The sequence below is a fragment of the Cygnus olor genome, chromosome 13 (genome assembly GCF_009769625.2).
Source record: "Cygnus olor isolate bCygOlo1 chromosome 13, bCygOlo1.pri.v2, whole genome shotgun sequence".
NCBI classification, from domain to species: Eukaryota; Metazoa; Chordata; class Aves; order Anseriformes; family Anatidae; genus Cygnus; species Cygnus olor.
Window position 1 is genome coordinate 15,253,283 of NC_049181.1, and position 16,028 is coordinate 15,269,310.

General features: G+C 55.9%; 1 protein-coding gene across 3 annotated transcripts in view; it reads right to left on the reverse strand.

Annotated features, from left to right (window-relative positions):
• MID2 (midline 2) overlaps window positions 1-16,028 on the reverse strand; it is a 73,764-nt gene that overhangs the window by 3,612 nt on the left and 54,124 nt on the right. For all 3 annotated transcript variants that reach the window (XM_040572349.1, XM_040572350.1, XM_040572347.1), the window contains exons 4-9: window positions 15,661-15,768; window positions 10,523-10,671; window positions 9,934-10,061; window positions 9,280-9,423; window positions 6,602-6,763; window positions 386-593 (exon numbers count right to left, since the gene is read on the reverse strand). In XM_040572349.1, the coding sequence (XP_040428283.1) occupies window positions 386-593; window positions 6,602-6,763; window positions 9,280-9,423; window positions 9,934-10,061; window positions 10,523-10,671; window positions 15,661-15,768 (899 nt within the window). The remainder of the gene's footprint in view (window positions 1-385; window positions 594-6,601; window positions 6,764-9,279; window positions 9,424-9,933; window positions 10,062-10,522; window positions 10,672-15,660; window positions 15,769-16,028) is intronic.

The window sequence follows — 16,028 nt, forward strand, 5'->3', positions numbered from 1 at the left end:
GTCTTCTGTGTGCTCAGGCTGTACACATTTTTGGCTGCTTGCACAGGATCAAGTCGCTCATGTGAGAGCCTGCACCCAGTGATGGTGCCATCAAGGTGCAATCTGAGCCCCGGCAGGCATCAATGGGGTCAGCAGGTGAGAAAAACGAGGATGTAAAGCTTCACCTTGCAGCCTGACTGGATCTAACCCACAGGCTTCTAGCAAAGAGAAGCTCATAGACCCCTTGAAACCCACAGCCACCTGGATTTAAGGTCCAGCAATGACAACAGCAGCCACCTTTCTAATCATGAACAACCCTGGCCTTTAACCCTAGCACGTCCCATGCCATCTCTGGGGACATCCAAGGGCCTCCAGGAGCGGGAGGGAAGAGAAAGGGGCTGCCTACCAGGTCGAGGATCCCACCACCACCTCCCAGTAGTGGCAGCCGCTGTCGATGAAGACATTGCCTGCCGCGCCATAGCACCCTGTCCCGCTGAACCTCTCGGGCGTGTGGCTCTTCTTCAATGAGCTCTCGTCCTTCTCCATCTGCAGCCCATCATTGGAGATCTTCAACTTCTTGTGAGCCATCTTGGGGTCCAGCTTAAAAGGCTGACCTGTTAGAAGAGGACACATGCATCCCTATTTGTGTCTGTTACCGTCGTTGTGCAGGCAGAATGTGGCAGGAAATATCTGCCCCAGGCTCTCTGGACATTCTCCATGAGCCACGGGTGCTATCGGAATAGCCAGAGACACTGCTTATGGTCTGTGGATGGTCTGTACTTATGGATGCCCAGCAGGATGCTGAGGTGCATCCATGTGCCTTGGCGCATCTGTTGTCACAGGCTGATCCATAAGCCACCTGCCCTGGTGATGCTCCCGTGCCTCTGGTGGCTGCAGCAGTGTCCCCAGCCCTGTAGGAACGGGGAGACAAGTGGCTACTGCAAGGAAGCCACCACCCAGGGTGTCAGCACCACCTGCGAGGCAGAGGAGAGCAGGGACAGGAGAAGCATCTGCACCATGGGCTTATTCCCAGACCAGACAGAGGGAAAGGGTGCGAAACTCAAAAATGTGGAGAAATAAGCCAATGCATCAGCCTGGGATGTGTCATCCTGGCGCTGGGGAATGCTGCAGACCTCTTTATTGCACATTGCACCATACAAGTGCATTATTTCCTCATCACAACAATTCCCTTTTGCCCTCTGTTAATGGTGTAAAACGTTGCGGAGGAGTGAGGGGGATGTTACCAGATAATGGAAATGGCACTGAAGATGCCATCAAGCACCGCGAACCAAGTCTGGGCAAGGCATGTAGCCTGCCTGAATCCCTCAACAGATCCATACTCTATTAGCAGTAATGCGAGTTATACGAGCACAGTGAAGGGAGAGTAGACCCTGAAGTGCTGGTATAACAATACTGAATCACAGAAGAAGTAATGCAGTGTCGAGCATATCCCCAAATCCCCATCAGCAGACAACACAACTCGCTCCCAGTGGCATGCAGGCTGCTATTACATTTTACAGGAAACATGCCCGAGGTTTCTCGGCACTTCTCTGCTGCCAAACAAGGTCTGGGATGCCTGGGGAAGACAGTTTGGGCTGTGCACGCGGTGGTGGAAGCAAATCAAAGGCGCTGGGTCCAGCCTGTGTTTAGCTGAGTCTGGAAGCAAGGGGAGAGCACAGGGCCAGATGACGAGTGCACAGCCTGGGGCTTCCTGCTCCACCAACACAATGAAGTCTGATGGATCCTGCAGATCTTTAAGGCTGGATTGAAACACAGCTCCAATTCCCTTGTAATGTTAGCAGCCCACAGAAGCCAAACTGACACGCACTCGCTGCCCTGCTCGCTTTGATAAAACCCTTCCGAAGGTGGCTGGCTGCACTCGGGAGGTGGAAGAGCTCTTGGTGCTGCTGAAACCTCCAACAACTTGCTCACGGGCAGGAAGGGGCTAGCGCACCTCTACATTTTGGATTGCCACGAGCAGACGCGTGACCACATGTGCTGCCTAACGCAGGGACGGCAGGCATGACGTTCAGCTGCACAGGCGACTTAATTCTGGTGCTTTTCAAATCCTGTCCTCTCGGATTTGCAAATGCAATGTGCGACAGCAGGGACCTGGCCCTGTCACATCAGCATATAAATAGCATATAGAGCCCGGATAGGATTTCTAGAGAGATTCATCTAGTTTAGCACAAATCAAAGCGAACAGGGCAGCTGCAGCAGAACACCTTCAACAACCAAAACCAACTCAAACCATGGCTTTGTTACCTGCAGAGGGAAGGCAGACACCGTGGCGCACAACCAGCCACCCCTCCTGCATTTTCAGCTATGCTAAATGATGCTTGCGAGGTGAAACACCGCCACCAATGCTACCATCAAGGCTGTTTCAAAACCAGGTCTTAGGAAATGCTGTGAACAGACAGCAGCGTGAGCCAAGGCAGCTTTCCGTAATGGAGCTCATCTGCGTTGCTCCCTGACTACGCCAGCAGCTCATGTTTATTTTCCTTGGAGCCCCATTTGCAAGATAAATGAGTGGAGAGGCCAGAAAGTAAAGCTGGAGATTGGGAGTGACCCTCTCCTCTAGCTATTTGAATATTTTGAGATCTGCCTTTTCCCAGCAGTAATGCAGAGAGACAAGCTCAGAGGAAGGGTGGTATAAAAATACCCGGCTCCACCGGCAGAGAGACGGTCGCATCCTTTTGATGAAGCCGACCCCTCTCTAAGGTCAGCGTGAACAACCGGGTCCAGCCCTTGTTGCCTGCTGGTGCTGGCACATCCTGGCCCAAGGGCTCGAGGACAATCTGCAGACAGAGAGCAGCGAGAGGAGGAAATCCTGGCTGGCCTTGGGTACGCGAGACCAGACAGGAACAGGCGGACACTGCCTCTAGGATGATGTGAAAGGTTAATCAAGTCCACGATGCTGGGGCCAGGCAGAGCCTCGTGCCCAGCACGGACACTGCCCTTCCCCATCCTGGGTGCAGGAAAGAGCATTTAGTTCTCTGTTACCTAAGCAGTACTTGGCAAGAAAAGGGCCAGCAGCACTGCCAGATTTTCTTTTCTCGACGCTTCGTGGAAGGAATAAATGCTGGCGAAGCTCAGCAGGTCCCGCTGACCGTGCCAGCTGCAGCACGTTGAAAAAGCCACACAGAGGGACAGCCGGCATGGGCTGTGGGTTATGTGAGCTGTGGCTGGCTAAATGCTGCAGGAACAACTGCACCACGATGCCCAGAAGACAGAGACAAACCTGACATCCAGCTGCATGGGTGAGGAACAGCGAGGCTGCTCCATCGGCTGGGTCTGTGCAGAGGTGCCATGGCGAGGGCAAGGGGCTGAGGGAGGGGAGGAGGGACGGAGGGGACTGCTTGCAGCTGAAAGCATGCTGCAGAGAGAAAGGACCGGGTGGGCAGGCTCTCCCACTCTCAAGAAGCAATCTCTGTGCTCGCTGCAGGTGTCCACCCCGCTCTGCCCAGTGGAAGAGCAAACCAAGCCAGAGTTCCTCGCTGTGCCAGCTCTGCTTTCTTCGCTCTTCTTGCTCTCCATGGGCAGGGGAGAAGAGCCAGCAGTGTGTCCACTCTGGGCAGCCACCTAAGATGCCAGCAGCACTGAAGTGCACAGGTACAAAAGCTGGCTGTGAGCCTCCAGCTGCACCATCCACCTGGTCCACCAGCTCTGTCAGCAGCTCTGCAGCCAGAAGCCAGCCAGCTAACAAAGGCAGGGCAGCGGACCCATGGCACAGCGAGCTGGAGAGCAGCGGTTATTGTCCTCCCATCACCTTGAGGAAGCAAAGCCACAATGTTGAGCTGCTGAGTCGCAGGAAAGCAGTAAGTCCATCCAAACCTATGAATCTCCCAACAGACTCCGTACCGAACAGCTTGCTTTGGGATTGCACGCGTCACACCCTGCTTGTTAGAAAGCATCAGCACTAACACATTCCTTCTGCTAAGAGCAGAGCTGCTGGTGCCACGACAAACCCACTCCTCTGGATGAGGGACGTGGATGTGAGCAGCACTGTAGGACCCAGGAGGTCTCACAAGAGATGCACATATCAGGAAGGGATGGAAACATGAGTGAGAATAAGACCAGTCCACAACAGTCAAGGCAAGGACCATGAAAAGAACTTTCCATGCACTTTATTTACTACCATCACTTGTACCCTCCCTGTATTCTGGCAGTTTCAACCACTTTTGGACACTTGCTAATAAACAAGACCTCCTCAAGCCCAGCCTCAGCAAAGGAAGGTTTCTTTCTGTCACTAGACCAAAATTATTTCACCCAGCTCTTCTGCTCGGGCAGTTTGGGAACACAGATTTAGTGCCTGTGCTGATGCTGCAGAAATCAATATGTGTCCTGACACTGACCCTCTGGCGGTGAAGGCACCTCTCCAAACACCACTTCAGGAGCAGAAAGAGGGCTGTGAAATATGCTAATTGGCCCTTCTCCTCGTTGAGCTGCTGACACTTCCACGAAGGTTACAGCAGTTGGAAAGCGTGTGCTGTCTCCTAATTGCCCACTTGAAAAGAAGCAAAACATGTTGCCACATGAAGACAAGTGCAGGCGAGAGAAACGGGCAGCAAGCACAACGGGCAGCACCTGCATCCCGCACCATGCACGTGCCCGTGGTGGGCAGCAAACACCCCTGAAGAGTCTCATACACCAGGGCTGGCCACGGAAAGAAGACCGCATAAATATATGTACCTAAGCCAGAAATTCAGAACTTTCCCTACATACTTTTCATGGGCAGTACTCCCACACTCCCGTGCTTGTTTGCACTGTGGCAGTCACTAATCACTCTTTTTCCACAGGAAGCTCGGTGCTTTCACTGTGCAGCCTGTGTGCTGGGTGAGATGTGAGCCGCTCGGCACCATCCCATTTTAGCCCATTCATGCATCCCATTTTTAGCCCCATTTCTCTGTTGGAAACTTGGGCAAGGGACCACCCTTCATCCCTGGATGGGGTTTTCTCCAGCACCCACTGAAAGATGAACTTTTCCTGCCCCCCGCTACCATGCTGGGTATAATCACCTGCAATTTACAGGGAATTAAAGTAATCCCCACTGATTTCACGTACGAAACCCCAGGGCCGATTTGTGCAGGACGCTCAGCATTACGTGGCATCCCGGGTACCTGAGGTTCGGCATGCAGGAAGGGGAGACCCCCTCCTTGGTTCCCCCTGCCCCACGGACATCGGGCAGGACAAAATGGCTGTGAGATGGGGCAGCTCCCTGCCCAGATCCCTGCAGTCCCCTTTTCTTGCATCTCCCCATCCCAGTCAGGGGCTCTGCCCCTCTCTGGTCCCCTCCACCCAGGTGTATGGATGCTGCCCCTGTGGGCAGGCTGGAGGGCATCAGGCACAGCCCCCTTGAAGTCAAGCTACTGGGCATCGCTCATAAATTTGTCCGAGCTTGGCCAATGAGCCCTCTTCACATGCAGAGCTCATCCCTGCTGCCAAAATCACGAGTTGCTGCTCTGAAAACATCAAAAGTTCAAGCTTCTGAGTGCATAAAAACAGACAGCAAGAGAGGAGGTTGAAAGACGAGGTGAGCGATGGGGCTGGCCACCAGCAGCCTGAAGAGAGCGGAGAGGATCGCGCCTCCATCACCTGGGATCGCTCCCACGGCCGCTTGCTCCCGAGAAAGGAGCTCCTCAAAGCTACGATAATACAGAATAATTTGTGTAGCGCTTCAGGCGATGCCTGCTCTAGATTTTATAAATGCAGGAAGCTGCTGCAGACACATCCAAGCGACAAAGGGAGTTCAAAACCCGATTGGGCACTTATTTAATCTACTAAATCGAGTTCAGCTGCGAAGCGGAGCACTCAGCAGTGAGCCCGTGTCTCCGATGACTGACACTCGCTTAAAAAAACACAGGAGCAAGCCCTGTCCCCAGGGAGCTGCTGAAGCAAAGCGCCTTCGCTCCCCTCTGCACTGCTGTGTCACATCATCGCTCTTGGCTTGTCAAGTCCCCAATTTCTGATTTCCAGAGCGAGCACCTTTCAAAGCACAAGAAAGCTCTTAAAAACGGCAGCCGCAGGAGGGATGCAATTTTAATAAACAAGGCAGAACTGGATTGGAGTCTGCATCTCAGCAACTCCCCTCTATCCCCACCAGTGCACCGACTGCACTTAATTTCATTTTGTTTAAAGTCGCACAGGTTTCGCAAAGAAAACGAGGAGGCGGAGGCAATAAATCATTCTGAAAGCCTACTCAAGGCAGATGTGATTGCAGCGCCAGGGAGGGAAACCCGAAGGAGCACTGCGCTCGCTGGGGCCAGGAGGGTTTCTGATGAGCGTCAGGAAGATGCAGTCACGCAGCAGGCAGACTTGGGCAAAAACCCGACGAGCCAACTTATTTGCTCCCTCTGACGTCTCGCATCCATCCATCATCCCACAAACATACAGCCCTGTGATCTGAAGCGACCAGGAAGCCGGACCCTCCTCGTCCCCCAAAAGCCCAGCTGCCCCAGGGCTGGCAGCACACCGTCCCAGAGAAAAGCCCCACCGGGGAAGAGAGATCACTTTGGGGTCTCCATCATGCTGGAGACGACTGCGGTCTCCGCCGTACCCCTTCGGACCGCTGCAGGAGCTCCTCCACCTCCCCCCCAACGCGAGGAGCCCCCGGGGCACGTACTGTTGGTCTTCAGGCGGGCAGGTTCGCTGTTTCGGCTGCCTGCCTGGTTGATGGCCTTGACGAGGAAGATGTAGCGGGTGCCACTCTGGAGCCCGTGGACGGTGTAGTGGTTCTGCTTGATGTTGGGGACGATCATCCAGCTGTCCATGGAGTTGTAGAGACCTGCGGTATGGGAGAGGGGAGAAGGTTTATTCACAGGGAAGGGACTCGGAGCAAAGGACTCTTTCTAGAAATGGAAAGGAGTCAGGAGCCCAAAGACCCTGAGGCTCTACTGCCTAACGCTGCAGAGGCTGTGCTGCGGCACAGACCACTAAGGTAGCGTTGTATCAAGGGTGGGATGGCACGGGACTACAGGCAAGGAGAAAAGCACTTCGTGGTGCCACAGGTGCCGCTACTGCCACCAGCACGGCTGGGGTGAGGACAACCTGCAGAGGGAAAAGGGTGCTGCGGGCGTCAGGAGCAAAACCTGCACTGACAGCAGGGGCCAGCAGCAGTGAGCACCCAGCAGCATCTACTGCAGCCTGCAGCAGCTCTGGGCTATCAGAAAGCAGCTTTGGGGCAGATATTGCAACACGGGAGCATTGCTTTCAGAAAAGCTGAGCATTTTTTTTTCTGAGCATTGCTTATCAGAAAAACGAGGCAGCTCAGAAGTAGTAGCTGGGGGCTTCTTGGATCCAGCAGGTCTGGGGGCGAAGCGTGAGACAATTCATGAGGAGTGGGCTGTGAATGAAGGGTGACGGAGGAGAGTTTTCAGCCTCCCATTGCTGGCGAATGCATACACAGCTGTGTGCCAGGAGCCTGGGAGATGCTCCACACACCCTCTTTATAGGCTCACACGGGGACAGCGAGACTGTGCCTGCAAGAGGATGCTCCTCGGGTGATTATTTATCCCCTGTGGCTTGCTCAGTTGGAGGACAAGGGCAGATTGCAGTCATTGTCAGCTTGGATTTGGTCTGAAATACACGTGGAAGCTGCCTAGGGGAGCAGAGCAATGCTATATGAAGTAGAAAATAAAACAGATATGATACTGGCTGCGTCCTGCACACAGAGCTGCTTTCATCACACACGTGCTGCATGGCCAAGGAGTTATCTCCCTGCAGACAAGGGCCACCTTTGGGTCCTTCATTGGAACGGACAGGGCGGCTGAGAGATGACAATCTGGGAGTGATTTGGCCTCCAAGGCAGGTTTCCTTCTCAAAACTATCAAGGAGGGGTTGTCCCTGAAGACTGAGGGCTTCTATCCTTGCCAAAGCTTAAAAAAATCCTTTTTATTGCAGCTTTCGTCATCTGTAAAATGCCAGACTCCTGCCGAGCTCTTGGCTTTAAAGGCAGCGTAAAGGGGATGGTTTCCACAGGCCAACTGTGTGCTCTGTGAAAAGGTATTTCCTTCTCTGGGAAGCCTCCTGGTGCTCCTGTTAGGTGAGCCCAGCACACTATTTTTGGTGTTTCTCCGTGCATGAGTTCAGCAAGGACTCAACTGCTTTCATCACCCGGCCCCAAACACATTATTGCAAGTGACGATATATTATTCATTTTCTCCTCTGAGGTGTTAACTGATGTTTTCTTTCCTCCTTCTACCAAGAGCTAGCGAAGGCGCCTAGGAAGCTGCTCCTGATGTCTGCCCCCTTGGGCTTTCCCCCAGAGCCGCCCTTGCTGCCCAGCTCCTCGCACAGCCCTCGCCCTGCCAGTGCAGCCCCCAGGGGAGGGCAGGGGGACACCCCATTTCCTACAGCACTGAGTGCTATGATGTAAAACCAGGAGCAAAATGTCAGTGCACGAGCTGTGCTGCCGGGATGCCATGCTCTTCTGAAGCACTGTTTCAGGACAGAAAAACTGGAAGATATATTTTCCTTCTTCCATTAAAATGCCCATGCAACCCCCCTCAAATTTTAGGGAAAAGGCAGTGTTACAAGAAATTGTAATGTGTGCATATTTCTCATATGAGGACTGCCATTGAGGACTCCTGGGCACCCAGAGGAATAGATCCCTGCTCCTGAGACTGGCAAATCGTCCTTGGCTTTCTGACCGAGCTGCTCTTCTCCAATTAATTGTACCTCAATGGAAACCCAAACAACTCCCTTTTCTCTGTGTTCTCTCTCTCTTTTTTTTTTTTTTTTTTAATAAGCCTTCCTGACAATGAACAATGAGGAAGACTAAAAGGAGACTGCAGATGTGACATGCCTGTCCTGTGGGGCTTGTAGTGGGTCACAGCTTCAAGCCCTGGCATTCCTAACCTGCAATTCACCACCTCTCCCTAACGACAATCAGTGGCGCTAAGAAGCTGAGAGTCTGTCTGCTTTGATCATTTTAGGTGTCAGAGGGGAAGAAACCACCTAGATATTCACCCCCTGGTGATTTCTGATGTGCTCTATCTTCCAGCCGTCAGCTTCTGCCTGGCTGATATTCGAGCGAAACGCCAGCCCCGCTGCTGATGCAGAGCTTTGTGCTGGTAGGTACGGCTTCTCAAAGTGTTGGTGCAGCTGCCAGCTGTGTGCTCCCAGATGTGCCCTGCCAGATGTGTGCTCCCAGCTGTGTGCTCCCAGCTGTGCGCTGCCCTCCCGCGTGGACAGGAGCTCAGGACCCTCGGGACTGCAATGCCCTGGCTCTTTGGTTTCAGGTGGGGGCTGCGCCCAGCGCCCATCTGAGTGAGGGTGTTTGCTCAGCGAGCGGCGACTTACTGATGAAGTTGGCCTGGCCGGTGAAGATGGTGTACTGGAGCTCGTAGGAGCTGACGCTGAACTCGTCCTCCGAGATCCAGTGGACTGTGATGGTGTCGTGGGAGGCCGTGCAGAGCTCCTCGCGGACAGACGGCGGGTTCGGCGCTGCAGGAGGTAACAGGTAGTGTGTTTCAGTAAGTTTGCGTCTTCTCGTTTTAAAATGCATAAGACCTTTTTTTGCTCCCATAGAGAGACGGGCTCATGCAGGGAGCAGTGTCTCGATGCACACAACCGTCTCATTTTACACGTCACTGGGTAATGATGTCTTCGCTTCTCCACAGCTTTCAGCCCTCCCCCTGAATTTCCAGCCCCTGGCACAATACCACAATCAGCTAATTCACCTGGGGTGTCTCCAGCCCCCTGCCTCGGGCACAGAGCCCTTGCTGCACTGCTGCAGGGGAGCAGAGGCACCCTGCAAACAGGAGGATGGGGACATGTCGCTGCCCTGGGGACAGCATGGTGGCCCCTGTTCTGCTGTGGCCAGCCACTTACCGGTGACAACGAGCGGCAACCCAGTGTGCCCTAAAACATCCCCCCAGCCCTCGGTGGGGTGCAAGAAGCAGGGCCGGCGGGAGAAGCGGGGCGCAGGCGGTGGGAGCGCGCCCGTGTACTCACCGGTGAGATAATCCAGCCCCTCCAGCAGCTTCTTCTCTCTGGAAAAATCCAACGCGAAGTTTTCAAAGGCGTCATTAAAATTGATATCTGGTATCAGAACTTGAGAGGATGCAGTTGCCATGGCGACCCTGAAAGAAAAGAAGAGCCCATCCATCCGCATCAGGGTGCGCTCCGCTCCCGGCTCCCAGCTCCCGGCAGGGGCAAGGTGGGCGACGGGCAGGGCGCAGGCAGCCCGCGGTGACACAGCCTGGCACCGGGGAACCCCGGGGGGTGGCAAGGATGAGGCACGGAGGTAGGGGGCTCCGTCCCTGAGGGTCCCAGCCCCGGCGCGCTGGGCTGGTTCTCACCACATTGGTTTTTCCACCACTCTTCTCCATCAGGAAGCAACGTCGGCTCCCTGTTCAGCATCATCAGGACCTGCCGTGCACCTCCCGTCCTGCCACCCACTGCCAGAATTTATGCGAGGGCAGCATGCAGGGGAGAGGGGGGGGGGGGGGCGGGGCGAGGGGGCACCCCTGGCTCTGTGGTCAGGGGACAGCTCGCTGTGGCCGGGCCACCAGCTCGGCAGGTGGCACCCCAGGGAGCCCACCTCTCGGCCACGTTCCTGGCCGTCTGCAGGAACCGCGCGTGGTCGTTCTCCTTCAGGATGTGCTCCGCCTGGTTGATGAGGACCGTCGAGCGCTCAAGACACTGCCGGCAGTTGGCGACCTGCTGGGCCAGCTTCCTCAGCTTCATCACCTGCGGCGGGAGCAGGGGGGAGGCAAAGATGCTCAGCGAGCGGCACACGGAGGGGGGCTGCTAGCAGCCTGGCGGCTGGGACCACCTCTAGCAGAGTCCAGCTGCTTTTTGGGGGGGCACGGGGAGGGGTTTTGCGGCTGCAACCATTTTGCAATTAAAGGTGAGGGGCTGCAGTAAGAGGGGAAAGGACAGGAAGGGTGTCCGTGGCATGGGGGAGCAGGAGCTGGAAAACTGATGCAGGCACCAGCTTGTACCCCAAAATAGGGCACAGTGGGCTCTGCTCCACCCCCACAAGCATCCCACAAGCCCTGTGACCCACTCAAGGATCCTCCAATGCTTCAGCCCCCTTCCCACGGGGCTCCTTGGAGGGTACATACTGATGCCTTAAGACACCACTGAATAAGCCATAAAGCAAAAACAACGGGCTTGGTGGCACCCCTTTCTCTCCTGCAAAGTACCAGTGCTCAGGGGAGCAAAGAAACCAGAACAAACATCATTTCTTAGGAGAAATCTCTGTGGGGGAAAAGCTCAGGTGAAAGGCCCTTAGGAACTCCTAAGTCCTCCACTCAGAGAGGACCAAGCTGAGGAACAAACCCAGGTCATCCCAGGCACTGCTCATGGATTGCAAAGGTCACGTTTCTGGAGGGTCTAATGAATTAGTGCACACAGCTCCAACAATAAAATAATCACAAGATTTAACCCCCTTCTTCCAGGAGAAAGGAGGTGGATCAGCACACTGGGAACTGCACCAACAGCCGAGCTGGAAGTAATTCTCTGTCTGGAAAAGCATCTTGAGAGGGGCAACGAGGCACTTGCAAATGAAATACAAATTCCTACTGCCCTGTTCCTCTGTGCATCTGCAGCAAAGACACCCAGGGGAAGAGAAAGCGAGTTTCAGAAGCTGGGAATATCTGAAACAGCAGACTCTGAAATAATGAATCCCACTCCAGACCTCTGCCCTGCACTTCCAAGCCACTTGAGACCTTCCTGAAAGGCACTGTGCATGAAAGTAAAACCAACAGCCCTCCAGAACGGCACCAGCCGGAGAGACACCGTTCCCCCTTGCTTATTCAGCAGACACTTGCAGCCAAGCATGATGCTAGACTCGTCCTGCCAGAACGCAGCAGCAGAGCTCCATCCCCATCCCCATCCCCGAGCTCCATCCCCATCGCTCTGCTCCGCACGACCACCCGCAGCAATCCCATCCACCTCCTAGGGGGCAGCCGGTGCGCCACGCTGCTCACCTGCACGGGTCTCATCCTGAGATCAATTCCCGCTTTCCTCTCTCTTTTCCTTTTTTTTTTTTCCCCTTTTTTATTTTTTAGAGAGAGCCCTCGCCACGCTGCCGTGACAGCAGCTCCCAAAGCTGCCGGCTCGGCAGCCCCTTGCCCCCCCACGGCACGCTGTCAGCCCGCGCCCGCCGTGCCCGTGATTCGAAACGATCCGTCAAGAAGCAGAGCGTGAGCCCTGGCTGCTGACAGGAGCTGCTGGAGCTGCTCTCCCCGGTATCAGCGCTGTCACCGCGCTCACAATTAAGCAGCCTGCTAAACCCCCGGCTGACACCGCGGCCCAGCTCCCCTCGCGGGGCGTCCTTCTGCCACCTCCCAGCCCCAGCACCGCCCCAGGACCTCAGAATAGACAGGACTAGGGTGAAAAGCCAGCAGATGAGCTCTGAGCCGCTCTAGCTGAGGAAAAGCTCTAACTTTGCACCCAAGGGCTCCCGTTGCAGCCTGAGATGCGGCCGATGGAGCTCCACGGGGCCAGCGTGGCATGTACCCAGCTGCCAGAGACAGGACTTTGGGGTGAATTACCATGAAGTGAGGACACCAGGGCATCCTCCAGCCAGTGCCACAAGCTCTGCGATGGCACCCGGGCTTAGGCATCCCCCGGTATGTGTCCGCTGCACTGCCACTGCAGGAGAGGACCAGCTGTGCACCCAGCTGTGGTCTTCCTGCCAAACCTCGCTTCTCCCTGTGCCCCAGGCGGTGTTTAAAGCCAGTTCAGGTGGCACACCCAGCACCTGGGGGTCTTCCAAGGCGAGAGCCCTCCTGTCTTGCAGGGAGCTGCTCAGAGCCAGGAGGCAGCGGGGCTCAGGGCCGTGCGTAACGCCCGCGGGAGCGAGAGGAAGGCTGCCGCACCGAGCCACCCTGCTCCGCACGCCCAGGAGAGCATTCCCGTGGAGATGTGCCCCGTCCCACCAGCACCTCACCAGGATGGGGGTACAGTGGTACAGCATCTAAATGATGGCACGGCTCGCCCCGCAGCCACTGCCTCTCACGTCCTTGCTTAGCGTAGCTCTGGGCGAGATGATGTGCGAGCAGGAGGATGTCAGGGTGAGAGGGCAGGCAGGAAGGGAAACACAGGGGTCAGACAAGGGCACAGACTCGACAACGAAAGCATCACCTAAAGACATGCCTGGAAGTGCATGAATGGCACAAGGAGTTGGGCTGCAGCTAAGAAGTCACCTCACTGGGCCGTGACAGCTTCAGGCCAAGGGGTATCCCCAGAACGCTCCATCTCCACTATATGTGACCTCTCCAAGGGTGAATAACTGGCGTTGGGAGCCCTGCGCCCCCTTGGCACCAAGACTGGGGGAGCTGATGCCCCAGCGGTGTGCCGGGGGCCGTGGGGAGGGCAGGGAGCAGCAGGTCCCAGCGGGCCGTGCCTCGCCGGCGGCACATCGCGGGGAGAAGCGCTCGTCTTGGCTAGCAGCAGGCGGCACAGCTCCAAATGGCTATTTGCACAAGGAAGGGAGGCTCCTGCTGGGGCTTAATGCGCAGATGGATGGCTCATTTTAAGAACAGCTTCGTCAGAAAAAAAAAATATCAAAAGGATAAAAGGAAGAGAAATGGGAAGAAATGGTTCAAGAGAGGACACGGCAAGCACAGCGAGGAGAGCCCCTGCCCTTGCTGTGATGGTGTGCCTGGGTACCAGCTCCTTCCAACCGCATCCCAGCAGTGACCAGAGCCTGCAGCACTAATCCCTGAGGATTTTCACAGCTTCATGGGTCTCTCCCATGCATCTCCACTGCCTCGGTGCCACGTTCACCATTGGGTGCCATGTGGTGGTACCTGACCCCCAGCATCACCAGCCTGCTCCCAGGGATGCTTCCTCCTGCAGGCTGCCTCCGCTCCCACGCGTGACAGGACACGAACCTCAGGCCACTGCTCTGCTCCTCGCACGTTTCTCCTTGCCTTCTGCAGGTGGAGGAGCCCCATCGCACAGCTACCCAGGGCCGGAGCAGCCAATTCCCCCTGGGACCACATGCCATCGGTACCTCCACTGCAGCCCTACCAGCTCGCAGCCTCCCCAGGCATTCGGCCCGATGAGCTCTCCTGTGGCACCCATCCTTGGAGGCCTGCAACTCCCACGTGGTGGCAAAGGGTACAGCGAGGGGAGGAGAGACCATGTGCCCCCGCTGTGCCCTGCCAAACAGGTGAGCATTGCAATGCTCTGCCTTCCCTGCACGCCGAGGGCTTTTTCGTCTATAAATGGGAGAGAGAGGGGCTCGTCTGCAGAGCAAGCAGCAACCCATACTGTATGTCGTGCTGTCCATCAGCAAAAACAGCCCAGAAGTGGAAACCAAATGGGAATTCAGCAGGAGCGCAGTGCTTCTTGCTCTGCTGTCTGAGCGCATCAAAGCAGCCGCAGTCTCCAGCGCTTCCTCCTTTCTGCTTTTTTTTTTTTTTTTTGTCTTTTTTAGTTCTCCAGTGTTTGCAGCTGGGGTTTCTCAGAAAGGCTGCTTGGAAACCATTGCTCGTAGGTGTTACGCTGCTGAAAGCGATGGAGAAAACCCCTCTGCTCGACCGTTCTCCAGATGTCTTGTATCTCGCATTGCTCCTGAGCAGCTCGGAACAGAGATGCTGGGAGTCTTGCAGGCGTCTGAGGACCCCAGCTAAGAAGCTGCCAGGGGCTGCACTGTGGAATTGCCTTCCCCACAGACACGGAGCCCATGGGTGGTGCACAGCACCGTGTGGATGCTGTCACATCCCGGAGGTGTCTCTCCCAAACCTGTTCCCTGAGCACCACTCACCACCCTCCTGTCCTTGGTCCTGAGCAGCATCATTGAAGGGTTCCCCAAAAGCTGGAATTTAAACATCCCAAGGATGCCCAGCGTGTCCTGATCCTCCCCACCTGCCCAGACCCCCAGTGCCACCAGTGCCCTCCCTCGCCCCTGTTCCTCTCCTGCAGGAGCAGTGCTGGGCTTGGAGCTACATGGGCTCCAGGTTGCTCGTTTGAATTTACAAGCTGCTTTGGGGCACGAGTCAGGGCCTCTCTGCTCTTCCCAGAAGCCAGATCTGTAGGAAAAAGCAGCTCCAAGAGTCCCAGCTCTCTGCCAAGTACGGCTGAAACTGGACAACGTGGTCAAAAGACGTTAGGGGGAGAGGGTGGGAAGTGAGAGGCAGACAGACAGATGGACCAGCAGAAGGCACCGTTACATAAAATATGTTTCCTGAAGTGCCTGGGATAAAAGTGCACATTTTAAAGCTTCCGTTCCTGCAGAAGGGGGTCCGTTGTGTCCCAGAGTGACGCTGGCTGGCTCTCACACATATGCACGTGGCGTGACCTGCTCCCAAACCGTTGACTGCAAAAAAACCCTGTATTTGGGGTGATGATGCTCCCAGCAGGATGAGCTCCCTGGCTTAACCGTCGGTGCTGCAGCGGATGCACAGAGCAGGAGCCTAAAGCACATTCAGGCTCCGTAAGGAAGGGAAACTCGCCTACGGCCACGATGCAGTGCAGAGCTCGGATGGCCCTTCAATATTAATTCCACATTATTATATTAGCAGCGCAGTGTTAGAAAAGCCCCGAGGAAGCTGTCTGGGCTGATACAAGCAACTGCGCCAATTTATCGTGCCCATGGCTGCGCCTGCCCTCCTCCGGCCACGCTCCTCCAAGCGCACGCCCGTCCTCACAGGGCCAGCCCTGGGGACAGGTGGCAGCGAGGGGCACGGGGACCCACGCGCTGCTTTGGGCGGCGCAGCTTACCTTCGTCTCCTTGATCTTGACAGCGATGACCTGCTTGCGCTGGCGGATGATCTCCATGAGCTCGTCGCACTCCTCCATCAGCTTGGCCTCGTGCATGGCCGTGTTCACCTGGGCAGGAGAAGCAGAGGCGCATGTGTGAGGAGGGGCGTCCCGCTGGGGCGCGTGCTGCAGGGCTGCCTGGGTCCTGCCGGGTTGCAGCACCCCGCCGTCACGGTGGCAGCGCTTTCCGAAAAAGCTTGGGTACCACAGGTGGCCCTGCCATGCTGCAGCTCTCATCAGCTGGGACAGCGATTGGGACGCGAGACCCCAAGCCCTTCTGCTCACCCCCACCTCCGGCCCCCCCCGTGTTGCAGCTGCGTCCATCAGCC